This window comes from Leptonychotes weddellii, chromosome 2 (assembly GCF_054177405.1).
Source record: "Leptonychotes weddellii isolate Sample4059 chromosome 2, ASM5417740v2, whole genome shotgun sequence".
Taxonomy (NCBI): Eukaryota; Metazoa; Chordata; class Mammalia; order Carnivora; family Phocidae; genus Leptonychotes; species Leptonychotes weddellii.
In genome coordinates this window covers 73,192,294-73,217,929 of record NC_138370.1, presented here as the reverse complement: position 1 = coordinate 73,217,929, position 25,636 = coordinate 73,192,294, and the positions used below count along the sequence as shown (strand labels likewise).

Genomic DNA, 25,636 nt, shown 5'->3' with positions numbered 1-25,636 from the left:
GTGTCCCTTCTCTGATCCATTAAATGGAACTATGATCTTTAAGTATTTATTATACAGCAAGCTCTCAACTCCATCCTCTAAGTAATTTCATCCAACCTTATTTGTTTAGTTCTTTAAGTTTTCCTAGGTTTAAACAAGAGTTTTTTGTTTTGTTTTGCTTTTAAGTTAGGAGAATTAATCAGTTCTCAGTGATAGCTGATTTTCCAGAAGCTACATTGCCAACTCACAAACATGAATAATGAATTTTTGGAATGTGTCTGTCTGAAAAGCATGCTGTATTTTTAATGAAATTTAATTTGGGATATCCTATAACTTTGGAGCAGTCATCTGTAAATCAGCTTTGTTAAAACAAACAAACAGAAACCATTGTCAACTTAGTTTCAAACAACAGGAAAGTAAAGCATATTATTTTACTTAAAATGTCAGGAGAAGGGGACATAACTCAGCCCGAAGCTGTTGAGAAGTCACTGGCATCAACCCTAATGCTGACTGAAAAACAAACAAACAAATAAAAACTGGTTATCCCCCTTAAACCTCGCTAGAATAATACTGAAACACCTACAAAGTATATACTCAGTCTTGGATGCAAGAGTGTGATTTAGCATTTTAACTTCCATGAAGCACTATGACCTATGTACCAATACTGCTGAACGAATGAACTGAAATTTTAAAATTCAGTCTATTCTCTATTATTTGTGCTAAGGAAGAGTAAATGGTATACAAAATCAAATCCATAATTAATCCAAAATAATTGGCATCCTCCCCAATAGTTTCATTAGTTATGAGAGGAGGAAGCCCTGAAATTAAATTTCTCTTCTTATTGCTTCTTCCCACTCTTTGGTAAAGGTGCTAAAGGTCATTGAAAAGACCAAAAGGTTGGCAGCAGGAGGGGAAGAAAAAACAAAGCAAGCAGCTACAGGGTCTGAAAACTGGATAAACAGCCTCTGATTAATAGAGTGAAAAAATGCAAAGCTATTTGGGAGAGTTAAAAGGCAGATATAAAAATCATGGGATTGAGTTTTAAATATGTTCCTCTTTACGAGATTTTGATGTCTGGTTGATTTCACAGTTCTCTATAATGAGTAATGTGGAAAAGATGACAGAATTTAGCCATCTTAAGCTCAAGAACACAGTACAGAACTGTTAATTAACAAACACAGAGCACTATTCACAAATAAAATTCCATGCTATTAAATAATATATAAGTACTTCAAATGTGTCCAAGAATTACTATGTGATGTGCAAAATGGTTTATTATACTGGATTCCTTGTACGGCAGTACCACTAAGATGAGAAAGAGGGAGAGATACCCCCCTATGTCAACCAATGGAAGAGCTCCGTCAGGAAACCTCTTTAATAACAGTTCGCTATTGGTCTCAGATATTTATGTAATGACTCTATATAACTCTATTTTAATGTTTAAAATTCTCATCTTTCTTCTTACAGAAATGTCAGTAAACCATATACCTGGACTGTTTATTTTCCTCATTTCAGGTAACACAAACCTACAAAGATTCTAAAACTTGCCCTTATAATTCTAATGAGTCAGGATGGAAAGTATCAAATATACCACCTGCCTGAAAACTCAGCTTTCCCTGGGAAGGAACTCAGCCCGGAGAGCATTTTGTAGATTATGATTAATCATTAACTAAATGTGCTTCTACGTTTCTGATCTCTAGCTGCCCAGTACTAAATAAAATGCACCACCACCAAAGAACATAAATAATATAATTAGATATGTATTGGAGCTTTAAAAAAAAAAATGTTTCTTAGGAATTAAAAGACAACACTTGTGAAGCACAGGGCAATGAAATTCCAGAAAGTTTTTCACAAACTTAAGGCACACCCTGTGTGGGCTATGGAAAGCTTTTCAAGAAGCAACTGTCAATCCTATCACCCAGGATAGCAGAACAGGATAAGCCAATGAAAACGTTCCTATGAAAGATTTAGAAATGGTTTGACATTACAAGCCTGCCAAAAAACCTGGATACAGAGCCAGTAATCTACCTTCAACAGGATAAGAAATGGGAAACCAGATTCATTTATAAGGAGGTTTAGCATTGGACTAATATGTTGACATTTCCTGGATCTGTTCCAGGAATGGATGAGAAAATTCTGGATAGGTTGCTGTTTTCTCCAATACTCAGTAATTAATAAGTTTATTATCAATTGAATTTTATGTGATAAACTCTTCAGAGCAAGAACCACACAGATTTATGCAGTCTGTAAACTCCGTAAAAATTAAGCACACTTTGAAAGTTATAATGGCACTAACAGAGTGAAAAAGTCATGAAAACACAGGACTGAACCAGGTCAAGTAAGGCTACCACCATTTTGAAATTCTGAAGACTGCACTGTCATGCTTTTTGGTGTGCCTGAATGATTACACCTCTGTCAAGTCATTCTATCTTTGACTTGAAAATGAATCTGTGTCAATTGGAGTTTACTTTAGAATTTTAACCAGGCCTTCAGTTCCATGTACAGAGAATGAACAATGTCTCTTGTTACCACAAATAATTAAAACTATTTTAGGAAAAGACACCTTTTTACCTGAGACTCTTTAATAAGTGAAATCAATAGTTCTCACCAACAACTCTTTGAGGGACAATCCCTTCTATACAAACAAAGTGCAAGTGTGTTAGGCGGAATGGGTAAATGTCATTGGACTGACTACATGTCCAGAAATTACCTTTCACCTGAGATACTGCAGCTTCAAACAGAGGCCTTTTTGAGCTCCCTGGTCTCTTAACAGGCAGGGCTATTAGAAATACACACAAAACCTAGGCTCCTTCTAGAAGCCTGGAACCAAGGAAGATTTCTATTTCACTTCACCCATCCTGCTTTTTGTTTGCTTGTTTATTTTTTTGTTTTCATGCCTGTGCTTAAAAATGTGTAAGATAAGAAAACAAAAGAGGTAAAGAACTGATTAGACTGCCTCCTTAACCCAAACCAGGCAGAAAGAGAACTAATCAATATTTAGTACTTTGGACATATTGGCCCCAAGAAGGTCAACAATAGCAATAAAACAGAAAAGAATCCTATTCATCTTTATTTTTATCATCACTATTATTATTATTTGGCTCTGCTTGATTATTGCTTTTCTTTGGGGTTTTCCAGATAGACGGCCCAATCTGAGAACTAAATGTAATTGCTCTGTGCCCCACCAGAGCCCAACTATAATCCAGCCGCCAAGTCAAGAAAATGAAAATTCAACATTTTTTTGGCAACCTCTGCTTCCAAAATTTTATCTCATACATAGACTAAGTTAAAGTACTCTTTCATTTCAAGGGCCAATGTGAATTTTTAAACTAATTATTTTTAAAGAAAAAATAGCTTATCAAGAATGATGTTATTTTCTTTCCTTTTTGTGGTACATAGAATGTACATGCAACTCTTTCTTTTTTTTACATGCAACTCTTTGCTTAAGAATTAAGGCTGTTTATTTTCATTACACTCATCACACATACTTCCCACTGATATCAATGGGAGATGTATATGTGAAAAACAGTTGAAGCTAGAATATACTGTTCCGTACATAGCCTTGGCATTTACGTCAATCTAATCAATGGGCTAAATTGTCACAAAATTGACAGACAAATGCTATTTTTCAGGCAATCATTTTTCAAGTCTGTTAACTTGCTAAGCTGGGATTCACTATATTTACAGCTTATGTCTCCTCCATTCAAGTAAGCATTGTCTTTGCATTTTCAAAAGTAAGCTCTGGCTTGAGCTTGCTACCTCCTTCCAGGTAACGTCAGGATCTTCGACTTCCTTCCACCTGCGGGTGTGTTATAACCCGGGCGCGCACACCCCGAGTGCTCCCTCTCCCCCTCCGAAGGCCCACAGGGCAGCCTCGAGAGAACCTAACCCAAACATGAAAACTTTCTGGCCGCTAACTCTACTGCTCTCGCCTGCGATCAAAAGCGACCGGGCACCGGGAAAGGTACTGGCTTTTGTTCCAGCGTTGCCCAGCTGGCGAGGTAACGCCACCGCAGTCCTCCATCCCGAAAGGTCGGGAGAAATTGCGTGGTGCTGAGATTTTGGAGCCTCACGGAAAAAAGAAAAAAAAAAAAGCCTATTTTTACGCAATTCGTGCGTGTGGGGTGTACAAACACATGAAAAGAGGGGGTGGAGCAGGCAGGCATGAAACTGCCAGCGCCTTTCAAATTCTACTTCAGTCTTAGGTTCACAAAGTGAGTCTCCCCATATGTGGAAGGGCGCGAGGGGGCGGGGAGAGGGAGACCACGCGGACTGGGAGAGAAATAGGTAGGAGAAGGGCAAGCGAGATACTGTCGAGATGCAGGTCCGGCCCCGCCTCCGGGTACAATCAGAAAAGCTACAGTGTGTCAGTGGCTTTCGGCTTCCTGTTTGTAAAGCCAGAACCTCCCTCCCTGACTCCGGTGACAGGCGTTCTTCCTCTAAACAGAGTCCGCCTCTTCTTCACGCTCGGGGCAGGATCCGGGGCTGGGGAGTGTGGGGCGCGCGGGGCGCGGGCGGCCCGGGCGGAGGAGGCAGGACCGCGGGGCGCAGCGCCCCTCCCAGCCGGGCGGCCTCGGGGGCAGAGCCCGGCCGCCAGGCGGACAAAGCGCCTCCCGCTCCCTCCCCCCCCACGGCCACGCACCGAGAGGGAGGGGGAAGGCGGGCTAGAGGGATGTAGGAGGAGGAAGAGGAGGGGGAGGAGGGAAGGTGCAGCCGGCGGGACTGGGCAGGATTGCGCCGAGGAGGGTGGGGAGGAGGAGGGGCTGGGCGGCCTCGGAGAACGGGGAGGAGGGAAGGATTCCTGAAGCCCAAGATAAACAAATTGTTCCTCTTCACGTGCGGGGTGGGGGGAGGTGGAGAGGGTGGGGAGCGAGCGCTGCGGCCTCTCCTCTTCCCCTCCCCCTAGCCGGCTCTTTGTCACGGAGCGCCGGCCAGAGTGCCGGGCGAAAGCCCGCGGCCGCACTGGCACCACCCTCGGCGCCGAGGACTCCCAGACCCGGGATGTGCGCGATGTATAAAGCGCATACTGAGGGGGCCGCCCGCGCCGGGCGCTGCGCGGCCGATCGAGGGGCGGTCGGCAAAGGAAAGGGGAGACCGCGCGCGGCCGGGCCGTGCTCCTGGATTCCCACAGCCCGGCCCACGCCGCACACACGCGCAGCCCTAAGCCAGGAGGCGCGGTGGGGGAGGGGGGCTGCAGACACCTTTCCCAAGCTTCCGGCCTCCCCCCCACCCCCACCCAGAAAGGAGAGCAAAAGAACCGGAGAGAGGAGATAAGAGAAAGGATTCTACCCTCAGGGTTAGGGGGTGGGAACTGCCCCTTCCTCCGCGAGAAGTTAAGCCATTGGCTGCTCATCTACCTCGAACCCACCCACCCAGCCATTTAAGCCTCTTTCACCTCCCTGCTACCTTCCACTCCTCCGGGCTTATTAGACCAGCTTGGAAAGTTGGCGGGGAGCGGGGTGGAGGCTGAAGCCGGCTCGGTGCAAGCAAGTTTAATAGGAGGAGGAGAAAGAATTCCCAGCGGAGTTGCGTGGTCGGGACCCTGGCTGCAGGCCGGGGGCCTAGCTCTCCCTTGCTAACACCCGCCAGGCCGCTCCCCCCTGGACCCTCCCGGCCGCTCCACCTGCCGGGCCAGCCTCGGGGCTCTAGCGGCGAGAGAGCGCACCCGCGCCCCGCATCCGCGCGCGCTCCCGCGAACGCGCGCGCGCAGCCACCCTCGCTCGCTTCTCACCCACTTCAAAGTTCATTCACAAAACTCTCAGACTTTCTCAGCCCAAAGGGGGTGAGCTAGGGAGAGGAGGCGAGAACCTCTCCCTTCCCTCCCCACCCCCCCCAGGGGTTGAGGGCCTGGTGCCCGCCCAGAATCTGCGACAGCATCAATTTCTCCCTGCACCCGGCGGATGTGCTGAGAGGGGTGGGCGAAGGGGGACGGGTCTGGAAAGGCGAAGCGGCACGGCAAGGGGTGGGGTGGGGAGTCGTGAAGAGGAGGAGCGAGGTTTCAACTCTGGGTTCACTCTCTTTCAAATCCGTATCTAAGAAAGGGAGAGGGGGGGAAAACTTTTCCAGTGCCTCACTCCGGCTCTCCTCCAGGCTCCCTCCGCCCCTCGCAGTCGTGACTGGCTTCTCCCCTCTCGCCCCCTCTTCCCCAAATCTGACAACCCTGACAGATTAACAGGTAGCGACGACGGCAGCTTTTCCCTCAGAAAAGTTGATGTTAACCCTTCGGCTTCAGCCCATCTCGCCACCGTGCAAATCAGACACCCGTTCCCCCCATATAAGAAGCTCCACGCCCCCCCCCACGCGCGCGCCCCACGCCTGCTGCCAGTGCGCCCTCACCATGATCAGCGTGTGGTTCCTCTGCTCCGCCGAGGCAGCCTCCGCATCTTGCTGGGGTTTGCTCTGGTGCTGCTGCTTGCCCGTGCCGGCGCCCGATTTCTTGGCCCTCTGCTCCAGGGTCCGCTGGTAGAGGCTCACGGTGTCCCGGCGCTCCAGCTCCAGCTGCTCCACCTGAGCCTGCTGATACCTATTCTCGCAGTTGACGTGGTGCCGCCGGCAGCCCTCGATGCGCTGGCGGAGCCGCTCCACCACGGTGCTGTGCTTGGGGACCGCCGCTGAGCCGCCGCCGGGGCCCCCGGAGCCGCCGCCGCCGCAGCCGGCAGCGGGGTGATTGCTACTCGGAGCAGCGGGAGTACTATTGGGAGTATTATTCACACCGATCCCGGCCCCGCCGAGGCTGCTGTTCAGGCTACTGTTGATGCAAATACTACTGCCATTCGCGGCAGCAGCGGGGGCTGCGAAATCCCCCATCCTGCTCCCCGGGCACACTATTTTGGAAGAACTTTTTTTTATCCACCCCCCTATCAGCCTCCTCCTTGGGTCCAAGAATTAAAATAGTTTAAGTGGAACGCGGGGGAGACGCAAGCACATGGATGGAAACAGCGATCCCGACGGGGCGAAAAAAAGGGGGAGAGATTTTGGGGTGGGTTTTTTTTGTTTCCTTTTTTTAAACTGTAAAGCTCGAGGGGAAAAAAGGGGGGGTGTTATCAGAATACCATCAGACACCTAACAACAAAAAGAATCACAACAAACTGAGCCAGCAGCAAATCGGGTTGCAACTCAAGGGGAGATCCGCTCCTCTCCTGCCTTCTTTTTATAATCCATTATTTTCTAATAAATTCCAGGAGATTTCCGATGGTTGGCAAGCATTTTCTCCCTACGTACCGAAAAATACACCCCATGTACACACACAAGCATATGCCTCCAGTGCGGACACGCGCGACACACACTCACTCCACACCGCATCGGAAAACGGCAAGCTTGCTTATTGCATTTTCCTTCCACAAAAAAGTTTTGGTGTTTATGCCGCCCCGTGTTCTCAAAGTACTTTGGCTGCTCAGTTGCATTTCACAGGAACCTAGATATCGAATCCTCGGGCTGGGGGAAGTAAACACATGGACAGTCCGAGGCGACTGCAAAAGTAGATCGGTGAAGTCCTTTGCAAAACGCCGCGCGGAGAGCAGCCCCTAACGCTCGGCTGGGCTGCCGCTGCCGCCGCTGCTCCTGCCACCATCACAATGATCAACTGCTCGCCGCCGCCGCCGCCGCCGCCGCCGCCGCCGCCGCCGCCTCCTCCTCCTCCTCTCGCTCCTCCACCTCCTCCTCCTCCTCCATGCCAGCGGAGTGATATCAGGACGCGCGAGCTCAGTAAACACGGCAGCGGCGGCGGCTGGAGGCCGTGAGACAAGCCGGGGGACACGGCGCAAAACCCGGCCCGGACTCTCACCCGGCAGGAGCGGGCGCGCACGCACCGGCACCCGGCTCCCGCCTCCCTCGCCTCGCCCTCCCCGCCCCTCCACGCCCCCAACCTCGCAACTACCCTGACTGGATGCCGAGCTGCCAGAAAAGAGAAAAAGATTCTGGGGGATCTCGGGAATTAATCAACTTTTGACCTGTGTGTGTGTGTGTGTGTCTCTGTGTTGTGTGTGTGTGTCTGTGTCTGTGTCTGTGTGTGTCAGAGTGTGTGCGCGCGAGCGTGTGTGTGTGAGCGCGCGCGCGCGCGAAGATGGCCGCGTGAACGCGCCTGGCTGGATTTCCTTATTCCAAGCGAGGTATCATGCAAGCCCAAGTTCTTGTTATACATTTATGCATTATATTGCAGAACTGTGCATGACCAGGCAGAAACGTTGAAGCTTCACAGAAGTTGTCTGTCATCCTTACCCATGTGGAAAGAAAAAGACAAATGAGTGACTCGTTTTTAAAACCCAGGTAATAAGTCCTTGCTAGTAATAACCCTGCTTACGGACACTTGTTCAAAATCTAAGCCAGTCTTAACACACAAATACCGAATTCTGAACAAAAAAGAAATAGGCACCAAAAAACTTGGAATTTTATTTAATTCGCTGTACATGATTGTTGTTATTAAGGCAATTATTGTTTTACTTACCCTTGGAAAAAAATTAAAATAAAGCAAGCAGGGACTTGGAGGTGAGACTAACAGTACATTTTAACAGACTGTTTTGAACACTAGGTGCTAATGACAGCAGTAATTAAGGGTCCTTCGTAAATCAAGTGGAAAGATTGCAGATTTCGTGGACTAGAACTATAGGAAAAACACAGCATTTCACAGTTTGTCATGACCAAAACAAAAACAAGCAGAAAAACAGGTTTACCTTATTGCTAGATGTATTTCTTTCTGCTTAAACGAATGCACAATAAGTACAATTAAAATGGAATAACTACCACAGAAAGCAATCTAAACTTTCCTTTATCTTTCCAGATATTGAATATCAAAAACAAAACAAAACTAAGGATCAAATATTATATCCTTGAACCTGGACTTAATTGCATATACATAATTTTTAAAAAATTTAAATGGAGAAACAGCATTTCTGTGATCATCGGTAGTACAAAAATCTTGATTGTGAACTATTAATAATAAGGCATTTTGTATTATCTCAATAAATCTTATAGAATTAGTTTTTAGGGTAAAAATACACCCCAGTTTTCTAAAATAGCCAGGAATAAAAGAACTTTGGATCTCATGCATTAGTCATGAGATCTGATTTAAACCATCTTCATTTCTTGGCATTGCAGATTAGCATAGGATGCTATTTCTAACCTCATAATGTCAGCAATAAGAAGCTATATTTTTCTTCAATTAATCAGGCCTATATGGTAAATTATATCTTTAACATCCACTGGATTATATGGTAAAATGGGCAGCAAAATATTGATTAATGTGGTGTGAGATTACCTCTAAGGAGTGAAACCAATGTGAGAGAGTATGTCTCGTTGAAGCTGCCATACTATTTCAGAGGGCTACTTAGTTAACATACAAGTTTCTGTATCATAACGGCCCCTCCTTCAAGTCTGTCAGAAAATTTAACTGAATTAGTTCTATAGCAAAAAGTCAGTTCAGATTCTAAAAACATAGAGGAAATTATTAAGAAAAAGACATCACAAAGTAGCCTTTGTCTTTTTCACACATTAACTAAATAATATCTGTTAATTCAGGAAACACATGGCTTCATTGCAGAGAGGAAGCTATGACTCTGCATTCACTCCATTCTCTCTTCACTATACTTTAATTCTTTAATTCTTATTCCTTCTCCTTCCAAGCAAGTACATCTCCCATAGAAGACTACAGTTTGATTTACAGAGGCAGCAAGTTTGAGGGTCTTGAGTACTGGGTCTTCAGTTTTGAAACCTGTGTACTAATGCTAGCTTCTTCCTGTGACTCAGAATTTAATTTTTCATTGAGAATTTGTCAATTCTGAAAAAAAAAAAGACAACAGTAGCAGCAATATGCATTCCTATCAAGCTGTTTACCTCTCCTATCATGAAGGGAAACCAAAAATACGAAAGAATTTGCATCCTTCCCTTTGGGGGACCAACAGGTGGAGGAGCACATTTTGTGGCTTTACCCCAGAGTTCCCCAATGACAAATGGAGCTATTCTTGCACAACTACAGTTTGCTGCTTGAGTTTAGTGCATGAGTGGACTATACAAAAAAGAAAGGTTGACTCCTCATGGGTGTCTGTACACACACACACACACACACACGTGCACACACACACAAAGGCACCCATCTTTCATCTCATGAAGATGGTGGGAATGGCAGCCACAAGCTCCAAGACCAAAACGTAGGGACAGAAAAGACTGTGAGTGGTGTAATGGGCAATGGGGGAAGCGTCTTTGAGGAAACTGACCTGTGCAGTATTCCACTGTGACATCCTTGAAGTCAGAAACTCCATCCTAATTGTGCTGGCTGATTAGAAGAAAGAAGCAGGAAGTGAACGAGACTTGAGTCTTGAGCAACATAGTCAAGTCATGCTGAATTAGAGATCTTAATCTGCTCCAGTGACCTTAGAAGAAACAGAAGCTTTCATACTGGCTACTTCTAGACTCCCGTGATAGACTCCCACAAGGTTTCCAACTGTGTTGATCACCATCCTAAAGAACTCCTTGAAAGTCATAGAGAAGTCCAAGTTCTGGGGAAGACATTTTAGTCCCTTTTCCCTACCGTGCACTCTGATAGCATGACCATCTTTATCTTTTCTTTTCTTTTTTTTTTTTTAAAGATTTTATTTATTTATTCATGAGAGACAGAGAGAGAGAGGCAGAGGGAGAAGCAGGCTCCCAAGGAGCAGAGAGCCCGATGCGGGACTCGATCCCAGGACCCCGGGATCATGACCTGAGCCGAAGGCAGATACTTAACCATCTGAGCCACCCAGGCACCCAACCATCTTTATCTTTTCTTTGAGTCTGCTATGAAGCAAAACTTCCAGACAGGAGCTATGGACACATCATCAGTGCTGCTGGTCTAGAATGGCAAAGAAATCTGAGATGCCGTAGCAATGATGAGAAAGAAATTATGTGGCTGCCTCCCCAGACTTTGATGATATCTCTCTGGATGCCAAAAAGAAGAACATGATGAATAAGTACCTGTACTAGGTTGTCCTGAGGCTCTGGCTCTGAGCCAAAGTTGGTAGGTCTAAGGAGTTGAACTAGATTCCCTTTTCTTTAGGCCAACTCTGCATCATCCTCCCATGTCCATCTGATAGGGCCCAGTGTCTCCGTGTCAAAGAAGAGGTCTTTGTGTAGAAACTCCAGTTTATGTGCCACTTCTGCTTCCTGCTTCATGTGGATCAATAGAACTCCTCGTCACTGTACTATGAAAGAGTACTCTGCTGCCCATCTAAAGGTAAGCAAACCTTTATATAAGCCCACAGAGTGGGCCCTGGTGGTCCTGAATTACTAGCAGCAGTGGGGTGTGCCATCAACTGTCTAGCAAGAGCTATCATATCAACAATTTCACAAATACAGTTTTGGCCTCTGTGTGCCAGATGTCTGTCTTAGGCACTGGTAAGACAGCAGAGCAGTGTAGGGCCCAATCCCAACCTCAGTGATGACCAACGAGAGTCAGCAGGAGATGCAGTCATGGGACTAATATGACGTGGGTATGGGAACACATAAAGGAGGCTTCGAAGGCATGCATGGGGATCTAAAAAGGCTCCCCTTGAACTCACTCCAAAAACTGGGCAGAAGTAAGCCGAGCAAAGGTTGGGGGGGGTGGGGTACTCAGTGGGGAGCTAGGCAACAGCCAGAGCAAGGCCCAGATCTGTTTCAGCAAATCCTCCAGTGGTTCCCTCACAGGAGCACGAGTGTGGGAGGTTGTGCTGAGAAATGAGGCCGAGGCTGGGGAGGTCAGCAGGACCCAGGTTGTGCAAGGCCATCCAGAAGTTTAGAGGCTATCCCAGTGACGATGCTTCCATTGAAAGGATTAAAGCTGATTCACGCTTTAGACTTTGGCAATGCAATAGATGTGAAAGATAGTGTTTTCTAGAGTGTGTTTCTGAAGAACCTGGTCTTACAAGATGTTTCACCAGAAAGGCTTCTGAGCCAAGTAAGTTTAGGAGCTGGCATTGGGTCTCTCTCAAAGATTCATGACTACAGAAGGCCACAAGAAACCTTGCGGCAAAATATGTTTAGCTGTGTTTAACCTAGTAATGCCCAAATCCTGTTATGTCCCACAAAATGAAACATATTAGAGAAAGCTCTGTGTAGGAAAGAGTAAAAATCGAAGACAGTTCCAAATCCACTTAAGTTCACAGTGATTACCTGGGCAGGCAGCCTCTGACAAAGACTGCACTCCCTTTACCATCTGCTCTGCCGGAATCACCAGCACCCAGGGCTCAGGCTCTTCCCCAGCCTTCCCAGGGTGTGTTGAGTTCTGACCTTGGAGTAGTCAGGAAGTAGCAACACAAAGGCACAAATCGCAGAAGGGTGAATTTGACTAGCCTTTCTCAGCATTAGCACTTCAAGTATGTTATATTAATATCTATCTCTATACAATAAAACCTCCTTATTAGGGGAAAAGTTCAGCTTTATTTAACTGAAAATCTTAATTATGTAATATCTTTAAAGATACAGAGTTTCATTACTTTTGAAGCATGTGCTCTGTCTAGTCGAACAATTACTGGCCTGTTGGAGTTATTTTAATGAGCTCCTTCTACCTAGTAAACCAACTGTATGTAGGTGACATACCCCATGGACTAGGGGTGTTTCAAAGTATGTTTCCTTAAGTATTTAAATATTTCTAGCAAGACCCTGTTTACATTATTAATTTTCACTTTGTATTAAGAAAGCATTTACTAAGTTCTAGACCATGTCATAAATTTTGAGAAGAATATGAATTAATGGGGTTTATTTTCTTACTCATGTATTTTAATATGTGTATAATAGTTTTATGGTTATTAGGAGAAAGGTTATCTAAAGTCCATAGCAGACAAAATTTTTAAAATCCTCTCATTGCGTTGCACGTATACCTCTATTCTCAGTGCTAAATAATTTGGTATAATAAGGCATCAGTCTTGAACAAGGTCTTGCTTCCATATAAGATGTTGAAGACTTTTGAAGTTAGGGGAAGTGTTTATAAAATCTTTTATTTATTGAAGGCCTATGAGCAGAAAAACTGTTAACTTTAGAAACAAGTATTTAACAAACAATCAAAGAACTGAATAATTGTACTTTCTTATAAGCATTTGTTGGTGATCAGCAATAGCATAGGATATAATTTTTAATGGTCAGCATTCATTGAAAACTGGCTCTGTTCCGGGTTCTATTATCTATTCACTTCATTAGTGAAGAAACTGAGGCACAGAGAGTTTAAGGAACTTTCCCCCAAACTCATCCCCATAGATTAAAGGTAGCAGAATCTGAATCCGAACCCAAACAGTCTGACCCCAGAGCACAAGCTATTGAAGGAACACAACATGGAAATACGTTCCTAAGCTTCCTTCAAATTTTAAGATTCTACATTTCTCTGAAACTAAAATTACTGTGCTTTACCCACATCTCATTTTAGCAGAGACTTGTTGCTGCAGTTTAGAAGGTACTCAGCCCAGGAGTCTTCCTTCCAGAAAGCTGTCTCTGCCCATTGCTCTCTCAGTCCCTGTTCTGGGTTAGTCACTTCCTCGGCGTTCTGAGAATCGTGAGAATTGCCCTGTCTTGACACTTACATGATCACATTGTACTAATAAACTGTCTATTTACTTGTTTATCTCTCACTTGTGTTTTATTGATCTTTGGACTTAGCACGGAGCCTGGCCAGGACAGAGCTTCGTAACAGTGTCAGGGGAGTGAGTGGGAAAGAGCAAACGGTTCACAATTTACCAAAGTTATAAAATTGGAAAGGGACTTGTGACCAGTCCTGAACAGTTGTCCTAGAGGAGAGGAATACTGTGCGGCCATTTTGTAAGAACCATTTGGATGCAATATAAGACAATCACAGTATGATGTAATCTATTTTTCAAAAGGCTGTTTCTTTGGGGTTTGAGGTATTCTGTAAATTGGCTTGGAGGAGTACAGGGGTGGAAGGGAGGCAGATGAGAGTCAAGCCAGCCTCTTACAGATTCTCTCATGGCACCCTGCTGTCTGTCCTGATGCAAGAGGAAGGGGCTTACGTTAACTGTACACCCATGGCCGTATGTCAGATATTCGGCCAGGTTTTTTCATACGTTCACCAGCCTAATAATCCCAGCAACTCTAGAAGATATATAAACCAGAGTTGGCCCAAATGTGCCTTTATCATGAATTCAACTATATGCTCTCACTTTATGTGTGTGTGTGTAAACAGCTACTTCATCTGTACTGAAAAATAAACAGCGGAGGGAAGGGGACTATTTTGGAGTTGCTGAGAGTCAGTAGAGGGATGTACCAAATCATGCATACTTATTTTACTTCATGGATAATGTAAGGGTTTTAAGATAACTGCAACTAGATGCCTCAGAAAAATGTAACTTCACCATATTATGACTCCCATTTTATGGAGGAGAAAATGAAGTCTTAAAGAGTTTACGTAAGTTGTATTCAAATCAATTCTCAAGCCCCTGTCTTTGGCACCTGTCCGGATTTCCCGTTGTGTGGTTTTGTTGTTGTTCTATGGGGCTTGTAGCCATCCTGTCTCTGCTCTTGTCATCCATTCAGCAAATATTTGTTGACTATTGGCAAGTCCTGTGATAGGTGCAAGGGATGCGTACTTGAACAGAAATCTTTTCCTCTCCAAGGGAGCTTCAGGAAATGTAAATCACACTACAGGCTGACATGAGAGAAGTCTAGTCAGCTCTTGATTGACCAGAGCTTGAGGGACGGATAAGAAAAGGTTTGTCACAGTTAAAACAAAACTAGTAGGAAGGGGATTGGATAAAACAATTAACCTAAGCTTAGTTGGAATTACAGCTGATATTAAGGAAAGGTTTACCATCCTCTACATGCCATCCAAATAGTAAAAGACTATATGATAGAATAGTTTAAGAACACAAAGCGTCACTTTTGTTGTCTGATGGAGAATCGCGCCAAGATACCTGTTTAATGGCTTGACATTGTCTGTTCCTCAGCTGTGCTCCCCTTTTAACATTGGAACAGAGCCTAGGCAGCGTTCGTTTCTCTCTGCACAAACTACATTCTTCACTGTTACTCTAGTAGACAGTCCAGGTCAGCGGTTTTTAAGCCATGTTGAGCCCTGAGAATTCCCTCAGAGGGCCTCAGGGGTTGCTGTATGTCAGGGGAGGAACAACTGGGTCTGGTCCATTCTTTAACCCAGCTGCCTTCTTTTCCAAATTGGAGTAAAATTTCCTTTGAATAAGGGTTCCACAGCTAAAAAGAGTTTGAAAATAGTTCTACATTTCATCTTGTTTTTGCTGGCAAACTCTCCCTCCTTCCCCCAGCCAACCCTCACCCTCTAACCCGTACATACCATCATTTCATTCTCTTCTTGGTGTCACTAAACCCTGGTTCACATTGGCTCTGAATCGGTTAACTTTGGCTTCAAAGTTTAATGATCCACTTGCTAAATACCAGCTTCTTCAAATTTCTATACATCCCTCTGAGCTAGGCAGGTTTATGAATGACCCAACTAAGCGTGCAACGAGATGGAGAAAACTATTTTCTAGAACTCCAACGGGGGGAGTACTATGCATGTTCAGAAGGAACACTATGATTATCTGCTTGGAATAGTGATGGGGTATAGTTTGCAAGACCCTAGAATCATGCAAAGGTAAATAGTTGATAATCTTTGTGCTAACAAGGGTATGTCCTGGTATCACAGGGTTTTTGTCCTACTGATTGGGGCATGCCAGTTTTGGACAGAGGAGGGGAGACAGCTACTGGTGATGGAGGCTTTTCTGCTACGCTCTGTTTCTCCTAAATGCCAAATAAAGTGATTTCAAGGGCTACAAAATGATTAGCCTGCCCAGGTCATTCATATGCCTTGGGATAGTCATGCCTCAGATTATATGCTGGCCTTTGGTGAGATCAGAAAATAATCAAACGTCAAATGTGACAATTTGGGGATCAGTGTATTAGTTATCTAATAATCTCCCGTGAGACTCAAAACAAAGGTCTCAGCTTTGGCTACAATGCCCTTCATTTCCTCTGTATCCTCTCCTGCCAACTCTGTTAAAGAAAATCTTCAGCATGAGAGAAGTAAAAAAGTCTGTAATACCTCAGCTGCCATAAGGAACAGACCTGGCACAGGGATGAAGTAATGTCTGCCCAAGACAGTGGAAGTTCATTGATCCAGTTCTGCTCACCATCCATGGATGAGTAACTGACAGATGTTGCAAAAAGACAAGAAGACAAGGCTGATTGGCAAGAGGCAGGATTCACCCAACCTTAAAACAGAAACCATGTGGCATCTGTTGGTTAAAATAAAGTTCTAACCATGGACATTTTGCAGGTTGATGTTACACAGATCTGTAGTCATTAGAAACTTTTTTTCCTTCACAAAAAGCACTAGTTTTGTTTTGTTTTGTTTAACTATGTTAATCCCCCTTAACTATTGTTGTTTTGGACTTCTCAATTACCATGCCTATGTCATTTGGTAACAGAACACCTTTATACCTTTTCAAAACCTTCCCACCTACATTCTCAGCCCATGAAGTTTGCAGAGGCGAGGGGAGACAGAACCCCTCTCCCGGCTCCAGGGCCATGTTGGTCACCCAGATTTCCTTCCTCTTGACCACAGTGATTGATTCAAAGATGGACATGTGACTGAGGCTGGTCCAATTAAAGCTGTCTCTGGGAATTTTGCTGAAACTACCAGAAAAGGAGCAGTCTCTCCTTCAGAGATGATCATGGAAGTTAAGGACAATATAAACTTGGAGCTGCCTGGGGCCAGCTCTGATATAACATGGACAAAGTCTGTTTGAAAATAAAGCAAACCCAAAGGAAAACAGAGCCAAGAAATGGAGATAGTCCTCATGGCACCATTTCTGTCCTGGATCCGGTTGGGCCTAAAGCCAGGATGCCCTGGAAATTACAATTATATGAGCCAATAATTCTCCCTTTTCCTACATTTTCCTTCTTTCTTTCCATTCTTTCAACTGTGTGTGTGTGTGTGTGTGTGTGTGTGTGGTATGATCAAAACATCCATCAGTTCGGGACTGGCTAAACAAATTATATTATATCCAAATAATGAAATATATGCAATAATTAAAAATACTCAGGTAAAGCCACATATAAATCATTGCATTACTTATTATAGAAAAAAATAAGTGAAAACAACTGAAACCCTCATTGCGAAATGAGATAAATTAAGTATATTGTATCCATACACTCAAATAAGCAACTGTTAAAATGAGTCATATGTAGCTAATTGATTGACATTAAAAGATGGTCATGACATAGTGTTGATTAAAAAAAGCAGGCTATGAAACAAGTTACAAAAACACTCTATTTTATAAAATTATATAATTTGGGGTAAATAAATCTAGCAAGCTCTTGAAACCAGTTAAACATTATTACCCTGGGATCTCAGGTGCTTTTTTCCTATCATTTATTATTTTCTATATTGCCTTAATTATATATGCATATATACTAGGGAGAGAAAATGAAAACTTTCTATTTTCTAGAAAAAAAGAAAAATAGAGAAAGGAAGAAAGGAAAGGAGAGAGAGTCTGAAGAGAAGCAAGAACAGGAGTGTCTATAGTTTGAAGTTTGCCTAAACAATTCAGGAAGATTCAGGAAGGAAGTGGTACCATCTCATGAATCTTAAAAAGGTATTTTCCAGGTGGACAGATGAGGAGAGGGCATCCAGAAAGATAAACCAGCAAAGGTGAATTTTCAAAAAAGTAAGAAGCCATGATGTCTTAAAGAATAAGTTTTCTGGTATAGCTAAATAACTGTCAGTAAATTAGCAGTTTAATCTTAATAACTAGGCCAGTCAATTAAATTCAATGTTAACACAAGGAATTTCATATCAGGACTGTGCATGGGATGTACAAGGGAAAAGAAAAATACGATACCTCAAGGACGCTGTTCTCTACACCCAATTGCTGACCCACACCTCTCCTTTGAGGTCTATTAAATATCTCTAACTTAGCATGTTCAAAGCAAAACTCTTTTTTTTTTTTAAGATTTCATTTATTTATTTGACAGAGAGAGAGACAGAGAGCACAAGTAGGCAGAGAAGCAGGCAGAGGGAGAGGGAGAAGCAGGCTCCCCGCTGAGCAGGAAGCCTCATGCGGGGCTCCATTCCAGGACCCCAGGATCATGACCTGAGGTGAAGGCAGACGCTTAACCAACTGAGCCACCCAGGCTCCCCTGGATACAATTAACATTTTTTTTAAAGATTTTATTTATTTATTTGACAGAGAGAGATATAGCAAGAGAGGGAATACAAGCAGGGGGAGTGGGAGAGGGAGAAGCAGGCTTCCCTCCGAGCAGGAAGCCTCATGCGGGGCTCGATCCCAGGACCCTGGGACCATGATCTGAGCCAAAGGCAGACGTTTAATGACTGAGCCATCCAGGCGCCCCTATAATTAAAATAGACAGTAAAGCAGATTATCCTCCCCAAGGTGGGTGGGCCTCATCCAATCAGCTGAAAGCCTGAATAGAACAAAAAGGCTGGCCCCCTGTAAGTAAGAGAGAATCTCTCCTACCTTCACACTGGAACACTGGATTTTTTCCTGCCTTCACTGTAGCCCTTCCTGGGTCTTGAGCAGCTGGCCTTGGGACTGGAGCTACAGCATCAGCCCTTCTGAGTCCACAGGTTACCAATTTGCCCTGCAGATCTTGAGGCTTATCCGCCTCATAATCATGTGAGCCAACTCCTCATAATAAACTTCTTTCTCTATATTTGTATATATGTATATCCTATTGATTCTGTTTCTCTGGAGTACTCTGACAAATATATTCTTCCTTTCCCCATAATAGAAAAAAATGGTGAAAGGAGTCTACCATACCTTAGGTATAATAACCTTGGGGCCATCCTTGACTCTCCTCTTTCTTTCACACTGAAGGTCCAATCTGAAGTAAACCATGTCAGCTCTGCCTTTCAAGTACATCCAGAATCTGACCACTACCTATCTTGTCTCCTGTTACCATCATGGTCCAAACTTCCATCATCTCTCATCTGGACCAGTGCAATACTATCTTTACTAGTCTTCCTGCTTCTGCCCCCGCCTCTTTACAGTCGACTGTCTGCACGCAGCCACAGTGCTCCTTCTCAAACATGTCAAATCATGTCCAGCCTCTGCTCAAAACCCACTAATGAGTCCCATCTGATTGGGGGTAAAATCTACTGTCTTCCTCACGGCCTGCAGGCCCCTGCAGGATCTGGATTCCCCTGCTACCTTCCTGGCTCTGTCTTCTACCACCCCCAGTTCACTCTGTTTCCTGGACTCCTTGCCTATTTTCTTCTTTTTCTTCTTCTTTCTTCTTTCTTCTTTCTTTCTTCTCCTTCTTCTTTTAAATAGGCCAGGAATTCCCTCTGTTGAAATACTCTATTCCCAGATCTCCATAGGGTCCTGCCTCATTTCCTTCACGTATGTCCCTCAGACCTTCCCTACCACCCTGTATGAAATAATCTTCTCCACCACTTCCTTACATCCTCTTATTCTTTTTGGGGGGCATGTTTCACCAGCAGACATACAGTGCATCTTTTTTTTTTTTTTAAAGATTTTATTTATTTATTTGACAGAGAGAGACAGCGAGAGAGGGAACACAAGCAGGGAGAGTGGGAGAGGGAGAAGCAGGCTTCCCGCTGAGCAGCAAGCCCGATGCGGGGCTCGATCCCAGGACCGTGGGATCATGACCTGAGCCGAAGGCAGACGCTTAACGACTGAGCCACCCAGGCGCCCCCATACAGTGCATCTTATTTTATCTTCTGAGTCTCCTTCTAGAATGTGAGGCCCATGAAAGCAGACAATTGCCTTGCTTCTCTATCCTCTGCACTTGATACCTGTTGGCTGATGAATTAAATTTCTTTCCATACATTGAAGGAAATAATACTTTTGATGTAATCATAGTTAACAGTTATTGATCCCATACCATATATTGGGCACTATGCCATGCTTCTTACATAAATTAACTCATTTAGTTTTCGCAACAACTCTTGGGGGCTCAGAGCATTTTCTGAATGAGAAAAGTAAGGCAGAGATAACCTTACTAATGTCACGTGCTGATAAGGGATGGAACCTGGATTCTGGCCCAGGCCAACTCCAGAGGCCACACTCAACAGCTAGGTCTCCCATTCAGAATATACTTCTTGCAAATTCATTAGGAGATACTGAAGAACAAGCAAGGATGAAAAAGACTATCCCCTAAATTTATTCTTCAGGAATAAAAAATATTTCCCACTATATAGTATCTCTACTAGTTCACAGCTTAGCAGCACAGCAGAGAGTAAACACAAGGTAGAAAGATCAGAGGACTCCCCTGAAGTTCACACTGTGACCCTTTTGAAGCAATTAGGTCAAGACTAACAAGGTAACAGCTAGGGCTTGCTTGAAAACCTTTCTCGGGTCACACTACCTTGTAAAGTTAGTAGGAGCTTCACAAGCCCATTTGAAGATGCACACAGTCCTTTTGACCCTTGTAAATTTAGTCATTTGTATATTCAACAAATACTTATAAGCACCATTAGGTGTCAGGCACAGTTCTAGGCACTGGAGGTATAGAAATATCTTCTTTCATGAATTTTCATCCCCATTTGTAACAAAATGGAGCTTATGTATCATAGTGACTTGGAGCTAAACTCTGTAGTCAGACTTGGGTACAAATCCCAGCCCTGCTGTTACTAGTTACATGACCTCGGGCAAGTTACATAACTTGTCTAAATCTCCAGTTTCTGTGTTTATAAAATGGAGGCAACATTGATAATCAGATCTACCACACTGGTTGGCCTATTAGGGGGATAAAATGAGATTGCCTGATACACACTAAGCATTCAGAAATATACTACCTATGATGGTGAGAGTGGACTTGTAAAAATCTTTGTGATTTTAAATATGGTTTTGTATGCATGCAGACCTTAGGGTTTTCCTACTAGAGTCAGTTTCTCTTAAGTGACAAGAGCTTGTGCAAATTTTAGTGTCTTAAAAGAGTGCAAGTTTAGTCCACATTTTCAAGCAGACTGCTGAATTTTGTGATGAAGTCAAAGGGTCTAACGCTCACAATTAGACATCATAATAGGGCTATTAAAAGAACTCTGATTCATTAATTCGTTCATTCTTTTTTCCTTCTGGGGTTATCTGGGAAAGCTGCCCATTTACAGAGAGCTCCTTTGGCTATCTTCCTTTGCCTTTCAGAGCCCTCAAAACAAAGTTCTTAAGTACCTCATAATGGGTCCATGAGATTGTTGATTTTGTTTATAACATGTCAGAAGTAACAATTTTTATACTACTAATAGACTCATTACAAAGTATAACGGATATCTCAGGTGGTTTCTGAATGGACTAAATATTCATATTTATTTATAGGCTCTTCTGCCTTCATGGACATTAACCAAGAGTTTAAAACCATAAATTCTAATCCTAGGCCTGATACTAATTAACTGTTTGATCTTCATTTCATTGGTGCTTTGGTGCTTACCTATCTGTATCAGAAAGCTATTGTCTGGGGCACCTGGCCGGCTCAGTTGGTTGAGTATCTGACCCTGGATTTCGGCTCAGTTCATGATCTCAGGGTCCTGGGATTGAGCCCCGAATTGCACTCAGCAAGGAGTCTGCTTGATGATTCTCTCTCCTCCTCTCCCTCTGCCCCTGCTCATGCTCTCTCTCAAATAAATACATAAATTTTTCTTTAAAAAAGAAAGCTATTGTCTAAGTCATCTTCCAACTCTAAAATTGTACACTTGCCCATAAATAAAGCTAATCAACAAGAGACCTATCCCCCGTTGGTCCATGGAGCTGAACACGGGGACCTATTAAGGAACAGATGAGCACAGGGTCTCTCGCATTTCAGGTTGTAAGCCCCATACAACAAGACAGTAATAAGGGCTAAAGTAATAACATTCATACATCTTTCTTTAAGCATAAAGATATGTAATAGCTGCATTCATTTCCTTGATAAATGTTTGAATAATGTTGGGCATTTTAAACCTATTTAAAAGGTTTTAAATGGTTAATTAAAATTTTTTAAAAGGTTATTTAAAATGCTAAATGCTAATTTAGCAAATGCTAATATATCTAATACCATGTACAAAAAGTTGAAAACTAAGGCTTCCCTTGTTGGTTGTTCAGTCACTCTAACCAATCCCATGGCACTTTTAGTTAGAATCAATATTAGATTTGAGACTCAGTTCAGACCAGCACTTCAGAGGAGGCTGGTCTTCAGATGATAAGTTATTATCTGGCACGTAACTTTTTGAGGACTTTGGGATCCTTTGAGATAAAAGGGACACTTTCAGTCTGAGCTCCTGATGAAACAATTAACAAAATGTCCTAGCTTAAAACCATTTCACCCTTGGAAGACAAAAGAACTCATCAAGGACAATTGGCTATATTTTGCAGATTGAAAGGGATCATTGAGTAAACATTTTGGTGCTAACATCTTCCTGGTGAGGAAAATGCTTTCTAACATTCCTTTGGACTCCGCAAATTGGGCTCCTTTGCACAAAAGGAATCTGAGGTGTCTTCTGAAGGGAGGTTGGAGATGGGTTGTTAGAGTTGTGGCTAAGCCAGTAGTATTCTGAATCCATTGAGCTCTTTTTTTTTTAAGATTTTTATTTATTTATTTTATTGAGAGAGAGAGAGAATGATAGAGCATGAGAGGGGGGAGGGTCAGAGGGAGAAGCAGACTCCCCGCTGAGCAGGGAGCCCGATGCGGGACTCGATCCCGGGACTCCAGGATCATGACCTGAGCCGAAGGCAGTCGCTCAACCAACTGAGCCACCCAGGCGCCCCTGAATCCATTGAGCTCTTAATTACTGTCCCCCATGAGCCAGGCAAATTAACCTGGGTCCATTGCACTGCCTGAGAAGAAATAAGGAATAAGTGACTGTATGTTTGCATGTCTGTTACCTTACAGTGTGATTTTCCTTGGAATGTGTGTTGCAGTGTGAGTATGTATGATGCAGATAGATGGTTGATTCCCTGAGCTTGAAGAAGTAAGGTGCTAAATAGAAGAGACATTTTAAGAATCCTCATCACTGCAGAGGAATTATTTTTACATAAAATAGGCACTCAATTTATAAAAATTATAACTAAATAAGATAGAATAAATTTAAAGCATTTACCCTCTTGAATATTTAGCTGGCCACAGTCCTGAATTTTCCTTACCTCCACACATGACTGTGGATACTTAGGCAGTTGAGTAGCTATTTACAGGAACCAACTAAAAATGAACATCCTTAAGAGCAAGTAGGTATGAAAAAGGACTGATTAGAAATTTTAGAAAAAAATGCGTCCTTTAAAATTAAAAATCTTAATAGATGGGATAAAGTCAAGACTGAAATTAGCCAAAGAGAGAACTGGAAAATAGTGCTGGGGAATTCACACTGAACGCAGCATAAGGAGACAAGAAACTATGAAAGAGAAGTTAAGTCATGAATAATATATGGAAAGGCTCCAAAATAAATCTATAGGAGTTCCAGGGGAAAACAGATGAAAGAGAAAGACAGAGAAACAATATTTGGAGAGATAATGGTTGAGAATTTTCCACAGTTGAAGACCTATCCTTGAAGTAAAAGTTCACAACAAATTCCAAGCAACATAAATAAAAATAAATTCACATTGTAGGGAAACTGTAAAATATCAAGGGCAAATTGGACAATCCTAAAAGCTACCATAGAAAACAGACATGTTACCTATTAAAGAGGAACAATCAGGCAGTCAGCAATCTCCTCATCAGCACTGATAGATGAAATAACTATCCAAACAGCTGAAGGAAAGTAATTTCTTATCTAGCTAAATTCTCACAGTGAAACTAATCTATCATGCAAAAGAATGACAAAATAGACACTTCACCCATGGAAAGTTTATCCCTAATAGACCCACTACAGAATTAACTTGAATATAAAGAAAAGAGCCGAATAATACTATAACAATAGCTAACACTTTACATACACCAGCTACTTTTAATCCTCACAATAACCCCATGTGGTAGATACATATTTTAACCCCATTTCACAGTAAGGAAACTGAGCTACAGAAAAATTAAGATCTCATAGCTACTAAGAATCAGGATTTGAGCCAGGCAGGCTAGGGAGACATTGCATGAAAGAAATAATAATAAGCAAAGAAGTTGAGAAAATAAGTGGATATATTTTAATTAACCATTGACTATAATAATAAACTTTTTGTAATTAAAAAAGGAAACACTAAAATTCCATATAATAATAAGATCAGGAGTTGTTCTGTGTCTAAATCATGCTAAGACCCTCAGTGTGTTTAGGAGAATGGTTATAAATAATAATTTAAAACTTTCTATAAAAATGTATAGTTGCATAGGTTAAAAATAGGGGAGGGGGGTGGGGGGATGGGGTAGCCTGGTGATGGGTATTAAAGAGGGCACGGACTGAATGGAGCACTGGGTGTTATACGCAAACAATGAATCATGGAACACTACATCAAAAACTAAGGATGTAATGTATGGTGATTAACAGAACATAATCATAAAAAGAATGTGCTTCAGGGGCGCCTGGGTGGCTCAGTTGGTTGAGCGACTGCCTTCGGCTCAGGTCATGATCCTGGAGTCCCGGGATCGAGTCCCGCATCAGGCTCCCTGCTCAGCGGGGAGTCTGCTTCTCCCTCTGACCCTCCTCCCTCTCATGCTCTCTGTCTCTCATTCTCTCTGTATCAAATAAATAAATAAAATCTTTGGAAAAAAAAAAAGAATGTGCTTCAAAAAATAATAATAATAAGGGTAACAACAAGGATAGAAATGCAACTTAGAGTTCCAAGATCAGCAAAGAAAATTAAAAATGGAATAAAGGCATTTATCAGTTCAGCAGAAAGCAAGAAAAAGAGAAGGAAAATTATGATAAGGAAAAGAATGGTAAAAGGAAAACAAAATAAAGACAGTAGTAAAGACATATTTAATACATCACTAATCACAATAAATAATTGTGAAATGAAATTTGCATATTAAAGGAACTTACTAATCTATTATATTTTTTAAAAATTAGCCAAGAAATTTTATTATCCAAGTTTCATATCTGCCTCCTACAGATTAGTATTATTTTAATCAATGATACATTGAGAACATTCCAGGGATGTATCTTGCATTTCTAATTTAAAAACCCATATTTAAAAATTGAGACTTGTGTTTACATAACCATGATGATAAGGGAAATTAAAACCCAGACAGATGGATATTTATAAAAACTGATATTTCAGGAAAGGACTTGAAGTAAGAAGTCCTATCCAACTGTTTCTTTAATTAGGGAACAATTATTTTAGAATAGAGTTTTTCCTAATTGTACTCTAGACTATGTCAAAGGGAAAACTTTTAGCAATCTTCAAACTTTCTTTCACCTAAAATTTTAGATGGATTGCTTCCCAGAACAATTTTCTTTTTTTTTTTATTCTTATGTTAATCCCCATACATTACATCATTAGTTCTAGATGAAGTGTTCCATGATTCATTGTTTGTGCATAACACCCAGTGCTCCAGGCAGAACGTGCCCTCCTCAATACCCACCACCAGGCTAACCCATCCTCCCACCCCCCTCCCCTCTAGAACCCTCAGTTTGTTTTTCAGAGTCCACCGTCTCTCATGGTTCGTCCACCCCTCCGATTTCCCCCGCTTCATTCTTCCCTTCCCGCTATCTTCTTCTTCTTCCTTTTTTTTTTCTTAATATATATTGCATTATTTGTTTCAGAGGTACAGATCTGAGATTCAACAGTCTTGCACAATTCACAGTGCTTACCAGAGC

The 25,636-nt window shown here is 42.8% G+C and overlaps 1 protein-coding gene and 1 long non-coding RNA gene across 3 annotated transcripts in view; one reads left to right on the top strand and one right to left on the bottom strand.

Annotated features, from left to right (window-relative positions):
- The window catches only part of MAML3 (mastermind like transcriptional coactivator 3), a 397,119-nt gene extending 389,458 nt beyond the window's left edge, over window positions 1-7,661 (bottom strand). Inside the window, exon 1 of one of the 2 annotated variants that reach the window (XM_081811856.1) lies at window positions 6,316-7,661. In XM_081811856.1, the coding sequence (XP_081667982.1) occupies window positions 6,316-6,786 (471 nt within the window). In that variant the 5' untranslated portion in view covers window positions 6,787-7,661. The remainder of the gene's footprint in view (window positions 1-6,315) is intronic. The other variant, XM_081811855.1, reaches the window with a different exon arrangement.
- Window positions 7,662-10,073: 2,412 nt separating this feature from the next.
- The window catches only part of LOC145720321 (uncharacterized), a 38,558-nt gene continuing 22,995 nt past the window's right edge, over window positions 10,074-25,636 (top strand). Inside the window, exon 1 of the long non-coding RNA XR_014143232.1 lies at window positions 10,074-11,182. This is a non-coding gene — a long non-coding RNA (uncharacterized LOC145720321). The remainder of the gene's footprint in view (window positions 11,183-25,636) is intronic.